Here is a 15386-nt window from a genome sequence, read left to right on the forward strand (position 1 = left end):
TGCTTTTATAGTGTCTAGATGAAATAAATTCATAAAATTGAAATTTAAGGATAAAAAACGCAAACTAACATTTTGCCCCATGCTTGGGGCAAAAAGTTAAAAAGTGCAAGGTTTCGGAAAATGGACTGAAAATGCATTTTCCTGTTGAGTTAGAAATAATCGTCTGAGACAAAGTTGTAGCCTGGAAAATTTCCTATAAGATAGTCATCATGGGAAAACTCAAATATTTTCAGGGAAATCAGGAAAATGTTTCTCTCAAAAAACTAGCTTTTTGCTCTATGTCCCCTTATTGCCTAGCACGTATTGAATAGTCGTGAAAAGTTTCACGTAAACTTAAGTTAAATCGATCCCTGATAAATTAGTCAGAGTTTCTCAAACATTAATTAATGTTTTGTTTTGATATAGCTTAGAATTTTCCAAAATTCTCAATAAAAATGGGAGATAAAAAAGAAATGTGCAGATTATGCCGTAAATACGATGCAAATACTCTCTCCTTGCTGAATGAAAAAGGAAATAATGGCATAAAACTCTGTGAAATGGTCAAAACAACTTGTGGCATTCAGGTAAGTTTTATTCTCCTTTTTTTGGGCTCATTTAGCATAATTTTTTTTAAATTTTTCTCTTTAATTTTATCCCAAAGATTTCTCCAAGGGATGGTCTTCCAACCTCTGCGTGTCGCATTTGTGTCTGGAGCCTCAATTCGTCCTTCAGCTTTGTTTCTCAATGCAAACGATCTGAAAATTGGTTCCGTAGCTCCTATTCCGTAACCACTGGAAAAGCCAGGGAAGGGAATAATTTTTCAGGAGAAATTAGGAAGGATGTGAAGAGAGAAACGCAAACTCCACAGAGAGATACTAGAGTAAACTATTTGTTTATCAAGAAGGTAGACGTCAAGAAAGTAGAACCCAAGAAAAAAGAATCCCAGATAAAAGAGGAAAAACCCTCTTCCCCTTGTGAAAAACCCGAGGAAGAACCTGTAGCTGAAACGGTAACACTCGTTGAAGATGAAGACGATAGAAAGGAGGAAAACAGAGATGATGATGATACTGACAATGGGATTAATGATGATGGTGGTCATAAAAGCGACTCTTCATGGAAGTTTAGTGATGATGAAGGAGACAAAGATTCAGATTATTCCCCTGCACCACCACCTGCACAAAAAGTTAAAGACAAAGGGAGTGAAGTTAAGAAGAAAGTTGTGCCCCAGGAATTTGTCTGTGACACCTGTGGAGGGTAAGTTGTCAGGATTTTCCAATTTTGACTCAAAGGAAGTCTAATTTTTTTTTCTTTAGAAAATTCACAGATAAATTCTATTTAACACATCACATTCACAAGGAAGTAATAGATGGAAAGACAAAAATTGCCTACAAATGCCCATCCTGTCAAAGGATTTATTTAAGTAAGGAAAACTTTAAAGCCCACGTCAATGCCCACGAAGGAATATACACCAATATTTGTGAATTGTGCGGAAAGTCATTTCTTTCGAATGGCAGTCTCAAGGCTCACCTGAAGATACATAGAGGGGAGCTGCCCTTTGAATGTGAAATTTGTCACAAAAAATTCAGGAGAATGATCAACGTGCAGCTGCATCAAACCGTGCATACGAGAGAAAGAAAATACACCTGCGATATTTGTGGGAAACTCTTTGCGGGCAAATCAGGCCTGAGAGCTCATCTACTCATTCATGCTGGCGATAAGAGATACGAATGCAGTGTGTGCAATAAGAGATTTACAGGGAGGCGAGATATGTTGGATCATGAGCGTACGCACACTGGGGAGAGACCCTTCAAGTGCCACTACTGCGACAGATCATTCTCCCAGCGGAACTGCCTGAGGGGACACATGAAAACTCATTCAGAGTGCATAACTTATGATTGTGAAATTTGCAGAAGAAAATACCTGAAATTAGTCTCGTTGAAGGCACACATGGAGACTCATATGAAGAGTAAAGATAGGAGAAATTATTAAATTATCTTTTTTTATACCTATCTCTTTAATAAAGAAAGGATTTCGTTCCTGTTCATCTATGCATTTCTACACCGTTGGTCCGATGGCGATGTTTGGTACAGAGACTACTGATACCAGGCGGTTTTCACCAATGATATTCATTTCCCCCCCCCCCCCAGAGCCTCTCTTGATAGCGCCCCCAAATAATTTTTATGCTTTTTTGACTACTTTTTGAAATTGGCGCCCTTTTTGGTACATTTTGTTGAAGAGAAAATGGGATGAATGCATTTCACCGCTACCCGTCCCCCTCACACTTTCAATTTTTCGCAATTTTCTCGCGTTTTCCGCCGAACTTCCCAGCGAAAGTGCATTTTTTGTGACCAGGAAGCGACGCCGCGTCGTTTGGTACCCCTGGTTCAAAACTCTCAAAATCCGCGCCAGAAAAAGTCGTGCAAATTCCCCAAAAAAATCCGGGGAGTTGCGCCACCAAATTTTTACTGAACGTACTATGGGCCCCCCTGAGCCACCCGCCAACTTTTGGAGGCCCAAAAATGAGTTTTTCCATGGAAATTTAATTTTTTAAAATTTTTCCGCACAACTACAAACAAACGTCACGCACACAACTTCAGCGCACTCCCCCCACCAGAAAATGCCAGAGTGAGAGGAAAGTATTTTTTTCTCATGCCATCTCGTTTAAATGAATAATTTTCATTAAGAAAAAATCAAAATTTCAATATTTCATGAAATTTTCATACCTTAAATTGTGTTTGTTTTTGTTTACAATTATCAGTCAAAAAAAGTATATAGCGCTAGTAAATTTTGAATAAAATGCAAAATAAAAGAGAAATTTGTAGATTGTGTCGAAAATCTGATGATAATACAGTTTCTCTGCTAGATGGAAGAGGAAGTTCTGGAATCTCATATAAGGAAATGCTCAAAACAACCTGCCAAATTGAGGTTAGTCTCATACTAATAAAAAACATTTCAGTAGAAAATTTTTCTACTTTTTCCAATCTCAGATATCACGCAATGATGATTTTCCTAAGTCAGTGTGCCCACTGTGCATCTGGAATCTCAATATATCCTTCAATTTCCAATTACTCTGCAAAAACTCCGAGAAATGGTTTCAAAAAACTTGGGGTCCTGGAAGTTCTAACGTAGGGACCATAAAACCGGTAAAACTCTCAGTAAAACCCATTCGGAATCTTCCAAGGAAATCTGAAAGCATCCAAATAAAGAATGAAATCTCATCAGATACAGAGGAGAATGTGGAGCCGTTCAACGAGCCAGACGAAGAACCTGAACCAGAACAAAATCATCCTGAAAAGGAAGAAGTTGATTTTTGGGCAAATGATGCCGATGATGATGATAAATACTCCCTTTCATCCTTTGATTCCTTTGACTGGAATTATGAAGCTATAATGCGAAAGCGACAAACAATGGCTAGAAACGCAGAAGAAGACAAGAAAAAATCTTCAATGCAGGAAGATGATAAAAAATCAGACAACGGAGAAGAATCAAATTCAGAAGAAAACAACAAAAATTCATCAACGAAGAAAAAAACAAAAAGGGAAGAAGGATTATTTTTGGAAATGTGTGAATTTTGCGGAAGGTAAGAATGAAATGAAATTTTTATTATCCAGAAGTGAAGAATTTTCTTTTCTTTGTAGAAAATTCATGTGGAAAGGTGATCTATCAACTCATATAGCACGTACTCACACGAAACCACCGGGATCAGTAACATTTGAGTGTGAAATGTGCGGGAAGAAGTATAGAAGCAAACTAACTCTCACGGCTCATCTGCGGAAGCACATTGGCAAAAGGGATCATATTTGTGAAGTTTGCGGAAAGGACTTTGTCTCTGCTGGCAATTTGTCGCATCACAAAAAGATCCACACGGGTGAGAAACCTTTCCAGTGCAACGTCTGTCAGCGTTCATTCAACAGAGCAAGTAACCTGAAGCTTCACATGCGGAGTCACACAGGGGAGCAGCCCTTTCAGTGTGAATTCTGCAGCAAACCTTTCTCATGGAAGAACAATCTACTCATCCATCGGCGAAGTCATTTGAACGATCGGAGGTTCCAGTGTGACGTTTGCGACAGGAAGTTCCTCGAGAAGGCTGCTCTGAATGATCACAAGCGCATCCACACGGGTGAGAGACCATTCCAGTGCACCTTCTGCGACAGGACGTTCTCTCAGCGAAACGCCCTCAGGGGGCACATGAAAACTCATTCAGAATGTCGCGTATTTGAGTGTCATCTTTGCAAGAGGAAGTACCTCAAAGAGATCTCTCTGGAGCTGCATTTGAGGACTCACGATAGTGGCGACATAATTCAGAGGATTCAAAAGACAAAAGACAAAATTACAGATCTGGATAAATCGAAAGAAATGCTTAGTTCACTCAAATAGAAACGAATTAAAATTGCAGTAAATAATTAAAAATTTTATTCCCAAAAAACCTAAAAAGTTTTTGAATGGAAAGCTACTTTCCTGTGACGTCACTAGTTTGTTGTTTACATTTAGGATTTTGTTGGAAGAATTTGCCCGAAAAATTGTGAATGAAATGGAATATCAGCAAAATATCTACAGATTGTGTGAAAAAGTAAATGTCAGATTAGAATCCTTGATGAATAAGTAAGGATCAAGTGGATTTTCATGTGGAAATCCCATAAAAAAAATAATCTGCAAGATTGAGGTTAGTAATCATTCATCATTTCTTCTGTTCATTCATAAAATTGATAACATGATTTTCTTTGTAGATTTTCATCTGATGGTTTTTTCCCTAAAACAATCATCATGTCTATGTATGGAGAGCAAAGTTTCTCAAAGGCAGTTCAGTGAATCTGAAGAAAAACCAGAGATTGTTTTCGCTCTTTTCCAAGAAGTCAGAGAAAGAAGAAAATATGAAAAATCATCTTAAGATTCTCTCCAGCTAGAGTCTAGATTGAGATCGATTTATTGCTTTCATGAACGGCAACAATACAGACATTCTCGAGCGTTACATCACGACTAACGTAGTTGATGAGCGACGCATCGTAGTGATTCTGCCTCAAATAGACGATTCGGGCATAATCGAGGATTCTCTTGCAACGAATGCCAATTTCTTCCTTCTCTTTGCGCGACATTTTGACGGTATCTTCATCATCATCGGAGGAATTTTCAACGGAATCATCGGATTCATCAGCCGTTTGCACCTCTTTGCGACGCTCACGACTCATCCCGGTACCACAGACAGCCCAGCTCACCATTTTCGTCATCACAGTGAAATCTTTGGGTGTGATTCCGTGTTCCTTGAGGAAAGATTTCCCCACGAAGGTCTTCCAATCGCACCTGTGATGGCAGCAAAGTGCAATAAGGATTCCCTTAGTGCGACACAACTTTCTGTTTGTCTCCTTGGGTGGTTGATTCCCAGCTACGATGCACCGTAGTGTCATGTCAGTTGCAGCACCACAGAGATGCTTGCTAACTCCCACGACGGATTCACTACGATGAGGCACCCAGGAGAGATCGAGATTCGCAATATCAGCTCGAATACGTGTTACGGTGTCACGATCTTCAACCTTGTTGTCCTTCTTGTGGCGATGCGATGCCTTATCAACAAGAATAACCGAGCACTGCTTAAAGTGTTTAATAGCTTGAGCAATCCAGTATGACACCTGTCCCTTACCAGCACCAAATTCCACAAAGCACGTCTGTGGCAACAACAGATTATACTCCTGCAAGCATCCAAGTAGTGCAGCCGTCTGCTTCAGATGCTTCAACGATGTAGCACCATACTCGGGCTTTGCCAATTCCTCCTGCAGCAATTTATGCTCCCGAAAGACATTCCTGATGGTGTCCTTAATGTACTTCCGATAAATCTCATTGATCTTCTTCGTCAGTGTCTTCACATAATCACAAGTAAGTTCATTGAGCTTTACATTTCGCCCCGTAGCACCCTCTTCTTCATCATCAGACCCATTGTGGAGGCCAATCTTGATGTAGTTCTCATTCTTCATGGGGCGAGCATTGCAAATCTTAAGGTGTTTATTCAATTTAAAAGCATATACCGTGTGTTTAGGGTCCAATGGACATGGCACCCGTTCTGCAGACTTATTCCCCATCTCCTTTTCATTGGGCTTGGAGATGGGTTCGTGCTGGCCACAGAACTTTTGGCCCTTTGCAACAGTCATTTTACAAAATCTCTTTTTGCGCGTAACGAAAAACTGACAACGTGATTCTTCGCACTCTTCACGCAATTTTCTGCGTTTTTCTTCGGGTTCGGACATCTTGGTGTCTACGGTGGGCTTTCACTATGCCTATTGATTTTATGTCCTTCCCCAGAATGCACCACAAATTGCGGAAACCCCGGAAAAATCAATAAAAGCTCCTGACGTTCGCATAACACGTGAAATTTCGCCTACCCAGTGTGCCAGCCAACTAATGCATTACTTATGCCGTATGTGGTTCATCAGCTGTTTTACTATTCAAATAAACTTTCGGGAAATTGAATTGTTAACGGAAAATTTTTAAGATCATGGAGTGAAAAATACGATTTTTCTCGCTTTTCCTGTATTGTCTCGGGAATAAAAAATTATATTAAAAATCTTAAAGAGCACGACAGCATTAAAATCATCTCTAACTCTCAGAGAAGAATTAATATTGTATTACAAGTTCTGCACTAAACTACACTGTAATTCAATTTTTAGTTACCATTACTAAAACTGGCACTGACTGGACTTTAGTAGAGAATTTTAGTAAAGAAATTTTTACTAAAATTTTAGTAGTTGCTCAAAACTAAAAATTTTAGTTCTCTCAACAGAATATTTAGTTATGATTATTTAAATGTTTTACGTCTGTATACTACTAAAGTTTAGGAATGCCAGCAGAGGTTTGAGTGAACATAACTATCAATTATAAATTCTTGGATTACTAAAATTTAGCTATGCCAACTGGAAATCTAGTTTTTTTTTACTAAAATATTTAAAAAATGGATTTTCATAAAAAAATCTTTTTTTTTTTTATTTCACTTTAATTCATAATAATTACATAGGCAGGTATACTTAAATTTTAATTTACATTTAGAAGACATTTTGTTAAAAAATATAGTCATTTAAACTAGACCTGACAATAAGTTAAAAAAAATTAATGAGGAATTTGATCCTTAAATAACATAAGGCTCCTGAATTCTATTCATTCTATACGTGAATTGTAAAGAATGCACATTTCTTAGCTGCTGAGAGCAAGAGTATTCCAGAATTTAATAAAATCAAAACGTGAGATGGAAGAAGAAAAAATATTTTCAAAATAAAGTCAGAAAGATTTTTATTAACCCTTGGAATGCGGAGCGGGGTCGTTGAACGACCCCAGCGCTATATTTCGTGTTATATCTCCATAAATATAAAAGATACCATTCCCATCTTTTGGAAATAAGTTCCTTGGTTATCTGAGGAGGTTGTGTAAAAATTTCAGCTCAATCCGACCACCACAAGAAAAGTTATTAAGGAAAATGTAGAAGAAGGGAATTCAAAAATTGGTGTAACGGTCATGCTGCGGAAAATTTTTTAGAGCATAAACAACATAAAACATAATTAGAAGCATGTAAATGTGCAAAGCAATAAAGAATATTCGAGAAATATTGCCATTTATCACGTTGCGGGAAGTTAGGGGAATGTGGGGAAGAGTGAAAAAAAAATTGCAGTTTCTTGACAAATTTCTCAAAAAGAAATTGTGAAAAATGATTGAAAAATGTTTTTCCCTAATATCTCCTTCTAAGTATTTTAGGGCGGCCAATTTGTGGTGCAGGGTGCAAGAGGACTATATAAGGAATCTATAGGCACTAACCCGACAACTCCAGGTTGTATAGTTTGGGAGAAAATTGGCCTTCTTTTTGGGGTCGTTCAACGACCCCACCTTCGCATTCTACGTAACTACCAAGGCCTCCGCATTCCAAAGGTTAATTTAAAGGACATTCTTAATGAGCATAAGAGGAACCGCATCGGCTCAAATGAATAAATCAACAGAATGATCTTCTTGATGGGATCAATATTTCCAATTAAACCTATAATCATGACGATTTCGCGATTTTTTATTTTATTTTATTGTATTCTTTAGCATATTGTAGAATCTCTTTATTTAAACCTTTAAGTCTTCTATCATGTGAAATTTTGTTTATTAAATATTTTCATAAGGCAAATAAAAATATTTAAATTATATTGGAAATTAAATCACATATAAGACCAGCCAATAAATAGGAATAAAGACACCTTGAAAGACACACAAGTTAACGTGAAGAAGGCAATTATATTGCAGAAATATCATCTCGAATAACTTTTATCACTATCAATCTCAACGACGTAATTATTATGACTTTACAGCGCTTTTACAAACAGCGATGAAGAAACAATTTACTGAAAAAATGTTGTTTTTGAAGCAATATTGCCTCAATATTTATTCAAAAAGTAATCTCAACAGCCCCCATGATATGTGCCTGACAATAGAAATCTCTTATCAAACACAACATTCATGTGGTGAATGTGAAAAAGAACGTAGTCATGTCATCTGTTATTGTAGGTGGAGTGCAATAATTCAGAAATTTGCACACAGTAACAGCAAGAAGTGGTGTATTGCACCAAATAAGAATTTTTCATACTTTAGTAGAGCACAACAAAGTAATTAAAATATAGGCCATTAACATCTTTATCTACCTTTTTGTGGTAAAATTTTATTTTATGACCGTTTTTTTCGATTTTTCAAATCCTTGGGATTTATATCTTTTAATTTTGAACAGGAAGAATTAGAATTAATACCACAAAGCTTTAGCAATTCCATTTACCCCAATTGATTTTAAAAATTAACAAGATTAATTAAAAATCCTTCAGCAAAGCTTTGAAGGATTATATATGTACATAATATGTATAGGGAGTTGTTTTCTGAAAGCAAAATGTTATTAGAATATTGTGGCATACCTTTGCTAACAGAATCATCTCATTTTATTATTTAAACTCCTGAATACTTTGCATATTTTTTGCAATATAAATGGCATATATATAACGTACATACATACTTTATCCTGGTTGTTTATTGGACGCCGTCGGGTGAAAGAGAACAATTTTCAGATTGAATGAAAAACTTCTAACCGAACATGGAGAAAATATTTATCCTTGGCGTGTCTCCCCATCTCTGGTGCTAGCACATAATATTTCCGTTTTCTAAAGGCATCACAGGGGTGAGTGTATACGAGATGTAGCTAGAAGAGGAGAGATGTAGAAAAAAGACCGTGCACAAATTCGCAATATCCTGACTCCTTTTTTTCTTCATCATATATTGTGAAAGTGAAGAAAATTCTGTAAGCTTTTTCCTTCGTTTTGGCATTGTTGTTTGCCTCAGAAGTTCAAATAAAATCAACGCAGAACTGTGGTGTTCCTTCCTTGACGTAGAAGGTACCTCATATATCCCACTCAAAGGAATCAAACAACGAGGATTTCATCTTATATCTTTGCTATGTACCTATATATGTTTTTAGTCTCTCTTGCTCCTTTTGGAAAATCCATTCATTTGTCCCTCTTACGCTCTGACTTTCGTCCGCGCAGGAGGAAAGTTGCCAACATAATGTGGGAGTAGGGCGAGAAAGGATCACAACGCGAAGGAGCTCCGTGTAGGATGTGGAGGAAGGGAGAACGAAGCCAGGCTTTGTATTTAGAGGGATGAATAGGAAAAGAAAAAAAAACGAGTAAATCAATGGCAGAAAATACGAACACACGTACAGAGAAGGGAAACCATGTATACAATTGAATGTACATAGCAGTTTATTCGAGTTGATATCACGAGACCACCCCTCCATGGTATTTTCCCTCTCATTTCATCTCAACAGCCAGATACTATTTCCATCGAGTTTATCTTTAAATAAATGTTGTAGTTGAGTAGTAAATACAATTTACGTATCCCCAAGTATTTCTGGCATTCGCCGACGAGATATGGTGGAAGTCAGACACGCCGGATGGAGAGGAAGCGTCTCTCTCCTTGTGTGAATCCTTAAACCATTATTATTCTTGTGCGCGATTTTATACATTGTGTGATTTTCTCTGTACCATTTTATTAAATATATTTTTCCACTGAAACTTTAACTTGGGAAAAAAAAACTTTTTCATCATTCTGTTGGAAGTTTAAGGATAAAGAATTTAGCAGGATATTTTCAAAAGTTTTATGAGAGGACTTTTTTTCTAATTTCAAGTTCTCAAATTTTTGAAAATGTGAAAACTCCTTAAAACGGATTGTTTTTTAAAAGTTTCGTGTGAACAAAGTTTTATTAAAGAAAGACGTTTTTCCTAATTCAAGTTTTAAATAAATTTTCAGACTTCTTGTGAAGAACTAAAGTGAAAAAAAATAAATTTCGGGGAAAAAGAAAATTAGGATAATGAAAAGTTCTGCAAGAACCAAAGTGCATGAAATGAGAAAAGTGAAGAAAATATCCAAAGTGTAGTAAAAAGGAGTTTTTTTTGTGTTGCATCCTGAGAGTGAAGCTTACAATGAGGCTAGACAATAAACATTTGTGGCTGTAGAGAGGATAAATTTTGGGGGTTTGCAAAGAGGACACGGTATACTGAAGAAAGGATATACCTACCTACATACATAAATATATACATAGTAAAAGAGGGAAAAGAGAAAGAGAGGGGAATTTGAAAGAGAAACGAGGGAAAAAAGGCAAAAGAGGAAGAGTCATGCATTCGCCTGTTCGATCATCGCCATTGGATTTACGACCCGCCCTTTCGGCTTCACCATCGCAAATTGGAAATGATAAGCCACGACCACCGCTGGTGAAACCGCCCTATTCCTACATAGCTCTAATCACAATGGCCATTCTCCAGTCACCCCAAAAGAAACTCACCCTCAGCGGTATTTGTGAGTTCATTATGACACGGTGAGCAAAATATTTTCTTTATTGCATTTCACCGTGCTCCAATTAACTTCTGCGTGAATGACTTGCAATCATTCAACAATCCCAAGATTCTAACATCTCTTTTGTGCAAAAAAAAACTTCCAGAGTGATGTCAGACGCAGTATTTTATTTAATTTAAAAATAACTTAATATTGCACCAGAAACGATGAACTATATACTTTTGCCAAATGACAAGATGGGAACATTAAAAATATAAATTGATATTTGATGTGATGTGCAATTAAATATTTATCCACAATGGCTATATCTATTTATTTAATAAACCCTACAAACTTTCGTTTAATAATATTTTTCATGCGATACAATAACTGTTATTTTATCAAATTTAACAAAGTTTCCATCACATGTTTTTCCAATTTTCCCAACATGGTGCGTTTTAGGAATTGTAATTATTAAATTAATCATTTTTTAACGATTCGTTCCTTAAATAGTTTCCAATGGATCCAATAATTATGGAAACTTATAGACTATTTTAAGAGTTTTAAACGATTTTTGAATCAGTAAATTCAGAAAATTAAATTTAGTATTTTTGTGTCTTTAACCTTTTGGCCAATTCAATCCTCTTTCAGGTTTAGAATAATCAAACAGAGTTATAAAAGATATGAAACATTTTCATTTTGTTATAATTAATAAATTAAAAAAACAAAGGATGCTCAATAAATATTGAGAAAACACAGAAAATTTTCTTATTCTGTCAATTAAGGGATGACCAAGAAATTTTTAGTTAAAATTCAGTTAATAATTTAATAAATTGAAACCTATTAAGTATTTTCTTTTGCAACTAATCAGAATTTTCAACGCAAAAAAAATGTTGAAAAAAAAATAAATCGATCCTTCTTCAGGGCATCATATAGGACTCATAAAGTCTGAAATGTTGGCTTTAAAAAAATAATTAACCCAATAACGAACGAAAATCCGTTTTTTTTTAAATTTCTTTAATATTTCACGATGGATTTCTTTTATTATTAAAAATAATTCAATTCAAAATCGTTTTAAGAGGCAAAAAATTAAATTTTACTTCTAAATTTAAATAAATTGATTTATTTTACTGATTTAATATAGAAAAATAGAAATTCCATTGGGTTTGATATAACTGAAAAGAATTTAATCCAGAAAAGTAAGGAACATGTGTTTTTAACATTTAGTTTGATGAGAGACTATAAAATATCTTTAAGTAATTCTTGTATGATTAATAATAATTATTATAAATCGCTCATCTCACTAGCAACGTGGAACAATGATATTTGTTTATGAACAGTGAAGAGCAAATATAATTTTGCTGTGAAATAGTCACATAAATCTATTTTGTTATTCAGAATTATTAATCTGCTTATTTTAGAAGAATATCTCTATTAAAATTATTAAGAGATAGCGAATATTCATTAGTTTAACCTAGTTTCCGCGATATAATGTGCTTGGAATTAAGAATTTCTACGGGTTTTTCTTCTGCTAAAAATTAATTAGTATTTTTTAATAAATTGTATAAAAGAATGTTTAAGCAATAAGTTAATTTTCTTTTAATCTGGAATTGATTTGTTATAAATTCCAATCTCAATTTCAACCCGTAGAAAAATTTGTAGAGAAAGCAAAATTAAGAGAAAGAAAATCTTCTTATTTAAGCTATTCTGTTGCCTTTAAATTATTTAATTTTAATAAAATAGTTCAGGAATACCTCCCCTAAAAATTCTTGAATTAATAATATATTTTACAGCACTGAGAACACAAAGCTTTATGACTGTGAGCTTTTAATTGAGTCCTTTTCTTATCATCACACAATAAGCTTCCCCGTGGTAGTGTTAAAATCGTGATTAACATCAACAATTTAATTGTCATTCCATTAATTTTATTTGCAATGGATTTTTACTTCTGCTGTGGCGGTGGTGAAGGATTAAATTTACAATTGCGAAAGGTAGAGAGATATTGCGAAAATTGTTCTTTGTGAGAGATATGAGAAAATGTAGATGTTTTCTCACTTAATGGCACCATTAAGAAAGATCTCCATATTTGGATGCCTATATTCCATGAGAGATTGCGTGCGATGGTATCATCGCAATCTCCACCATTATTTCATGAACACAAATATTATTTTAAATCTTTTGTGTACAATGCTGAGTGAAATATGTCACAAATAAATTTTCCTAAGCTTATCAATGCCTAAATTTAGTCGCTTTTTCAACCATAAATATTTGGTATGTGTGTGAGGATTTTATTTAGAGATTGATAGCGTTGCTCGTGTGAAAATTTGTGATATAAAAAGATGGGCAAAAATAGAAAAATATGCTCACAAGATTTTTATCTCGGGGGAGGCAAATTGCTTGGCTGTTTGTGTTTAAATTCCTGCCAAGTGAAAAATAAATATTTGTTAGTTAGTCAGATGAATGAATTTAGTTCTGTAAGAAAAAAAATCTTTTTTTTTTCAGGTTTCCCTACTACAAGGAAAAATTTCCAGCATGGCAAAATTCCATTCGTCACAATCTCAGCCTCAATGGTAAGTGTTTTAATTAATTATTTTCCCATCCAAAGAATTTTTTTCTTTAGGAGATTTTTTTAAGGTTTATCCTATATGTGCACAGATTGTTTTATAAAAGTCCCACGAGAACCGGGAAACCCAGGAAAGGGGAACTTCTGGACACTTGACCCCTTGGCGGAGGATATGTTCGACAATGGGAGCTTCCTGCGTCGCCGAAAGCGCTATAAACGCACAAATATTCCTCAGGGATTGACCTTCCCATCGGTATTTAGTACCTTTACACCGTTTTGGGTGAGAAAACCCGTACCGATCCTCCCAGCACAGATCGATGCAACACGCTTTTCCAGCTACATTGAGAACTATGAGATCTTTGCCCATAGGCAAGAGCTACTTCAGGGTTCAGACTACCCCATTGCACCCGAGGTCAATCACTACAAACATCAGGAGATTAAGACAGAAATTCCAGGGAATTCACCACCATCAGCTAAATTGCCAATGAGGAAAACCTTCGACGGGTGTCGAAACTACTCATCCGTACTAAATATTTTGTCGCGAAATAGCGAGGCGAATAGAAAGGAATTCCTGGAGAACATCGAGAGATCCACGGGGATTTTTTGCAATCGTTCCCTACCGCCGGAAGTTGATGCATTGGCGTATGCGAAGGAAACGGCAAAACTCGAGGATGCACACACATCATACATGCGCCCTGAGATGCAAAATGATTTCACAATGTGCGACGGTGGTAGCTCCGATGATAAGATTGATGTTGAGAGTGAAAGTGACTCAGAGGGTGAGATGAAGAGAAATTTTGTACCATTTGACGGTTACACTCACAATCCCATCCATTATCCAGCTACCTCAGGGAACTGTGGGGCAACAATATCACGCGGTAGAGATGAAAAGAATCCCACAGTTGAGCCTGAGACTCATCCCAGGGTGGATTTAGTGCAGAATTTGAGTGCAAAATCAACCCATGCAGGAACAATGAAGAATCCCACGTATGATGACCTCCTTGGGCTCTGCTCCAACTTCACCAATCGCTATGCCACAGTGACGAATTTCCACGAGAATAGCACCAAGGAAATTACCCGTGATGAGGAAATTCATATCAGAGATGAGAAAATCCACTCATCACCCCCATATTCGGAAAGAACATCGAAGGATGATCATGACACGACAATTCTGGAGTCAAACATTCTCACGAAGAAGCGCAAATATGCCAATGTTAAGGGATTCAGCATAGAAAATCTAATAGGGCAGGCTATCGATGAGACATGAAAATGCACTCTGTAAGAAATGTGTCCCCCCTCCTTAAATTCCACCCCCTCTTTTCGATTTGAAAACTTAATTTTAAAAATCAATTATACATCTTCCGGGAAAATTCCCCTAAGAAGAAACTTTAAGGTCTCCCCCCCAAAAAACTAGAGCTAAAAAAGTGCAAAAAAGAGAGTTTAGGTATGACTTTAAAGGAGCATCGTGTCACTCTCTCCTACAATGAGGAATTTCTTCCCTTTTGCATGAGATACATAACAAATGTACATAGAATTACAGCATACAAGTTGAACATGAAAATTTCCCTTTTATGTTCTTTTTAATATTTATAGAATAATGTGATGTGTACATAAAATTGGATATAGATTATGTGAAACTCTCTTCATAGGATAAAGAAAAAAAATTAAGAAATTATATACTGTAATTGTGAGATGTATCTTAATTACTAATTAAAATATTAATTGAATGTAGTTTTCAGGAAAAAAAAATTCACAGACCATACAAAATTTATTGTAAGTCCTTCTTCGCAAAATACAACAACAAAAATTATTAGTTCTAAGTAACTTCATATTATATATAAAAAAGTGCAGATGAAAAAAAATCTTTTCTTTTGTCGGGAAATTTCAAGGGATTTATTTATCTTTTACAGGAAAAAGAAAGTGAAAACATCGATTTTAACATCTCTGCAAAATTCATGGGAACTATGAGTAAAATTAAATTATTATTATTTGATTATAAATTCTGATTTTAAAAATTCTT

At 35.7% G+C, this 15386-nt stretch overlaps 3 protein-coding genes across 4 annotated transcripts; 2 read left to right on the forward strand and 1 right to left on the reverse strand.

Moving 5' to 3' along the window:
* Window positions 1-369: 369 nt before the first annotated feature.
* Window positions 370-4405, forward strand: LOC129786963 (zinc finger protein 271-like). The gene is made up of 6 exons (XM_055822229.1): window positions 370-563; window positions 641-1233; window positions 1293-1961; window positions 2766-2904; window positions 2967-3559; window positions 3618-4405. The coding sequence occupies exons 1-6, from the start codon at window positions 435-437 to the stop codon at window positions 4354-4356; spliced, it is 2862 nt and encodes a 953-aa protein (XP_055678204.1). The 5' UTR covers window positions 370-434; the 3' UTR covers window positions 4357-4405.
* A 42-nt stretch (window positions 4406-4447) lies between these two features.
* Window positions 4448-14900, forward strand: LOC129795693 (uncharacterized). 2 transcript variants are annotated; one of them, XM_055837166.1, is made up of 5 exons: window positions 4448-4642; window positions 4707-5847; window positions 9519-10846; window positions 13306-13373; window positions 13459-14900. In XM_055837166.1, the coding sequence occupies exons 3-5, from the start codon at window positions 10647-10649 to the stop codon at window positions 14631-14633; spliced, it is 1443 nt and encodes a 480-aa protein (XP_055693141.1). In that variant the 5' UTR covers window positions 4448-4642; window positions 4707-5847; window positions 9519-10646; the 3' UTR covers window positions 14634-14900. The 2 variants fall into 2 exon arrangements, with proteins under 2 accessions (XP_055693141.1, XP_055693148.1); XM_055837173.1 differs by lacking the exon at window positions 4448-4642 and having other exon boundaries at window positions 5736-5847; window positions 13459-14145; window positions 14209-14900.
* On the reverse strand, window positions 4859-6362 carry LOC129795708 (tRNA:m(4)X modification enzyme TRM13 homolog). Its single transcript, XM_055837186.1, has one exon. The coding sequence runs from the start codon at window positions 6213-6215 to the stop codon at window positions 4887-4889; it is 1329 nt and encodes a 442-aa protein (XP_055693161.1). The 5' UTR covers window positions 6216-6362; the 3' UTR covers window positions 4859-4886.
* Window positions 14901-15386: the final 486 nt, after the last annotated feature.

Source organism: Lutzomyia longipalpis, chromosome 1 (genome assembly GCF_024334085.1).
Source record: "Lutzomyia longipalpis isolate SR_M1_2022 chromosome 1, ASM2433408v1".
Classification (NCBI taxonomy): domain Eukaryota; kingdom Metazoa; phylum Arthropoda; class Insecta; order Diptera; family Psychodidae; genus Lutzomyia; species Lutzomyia longipalpis.

Bases quoted from the DNA above. Each gene is read 5' to 3' on its own strand.
- LOC129795693 (XM_055837166.1), top strand. From the start codon at position 10,647: ATGCATTCGCCTGTTCGATCATCGCCATTGGATTTACGACCCGCCCTT. The intron at 10,847-13,305 runs GTGAGCAAAATA...TTTTTTTTTCAG, and splicing joins TGTGAGTTCATTATGACACG to GTTTCCCTACTACAAGGAAA. The intron at 13,374-13,458 runs GTAAGTGTTTTA...ATATGTGCACAG, and splicing joins TCACAATCTCAGCCTCAATG to ATTGTTTTATAAAAGTCCCA.
- LOC129786963 (XM_055822229.1), top strand. From the start codon at position 435: ATGGGAGATAAAAAAGAAATGTGCAGATTATGCCGTAAATACGATGCA. The intron at 564-640 runs GTAAGTTTTATT...TTTATCCCAAAG, and splicing joins AAACAACTTGTGGCATTCAG to ATTTCTCCAAGGGATGGTCT. The intron at 2,905-2,966 runs GTTAGTCTCATA...TTCCAATCTCAG, and splicing joins AAACAACCTGCCAAATTGAG to ATATCACGCAATGATGATTT.
- LOC129795708 (XM_055837186.1), bottom strand. From the start codon at position 6,215: ATGTCCGAACCCGAAGAAAAACGCAGAAAATTGCGTGAAGAGTGCGAA.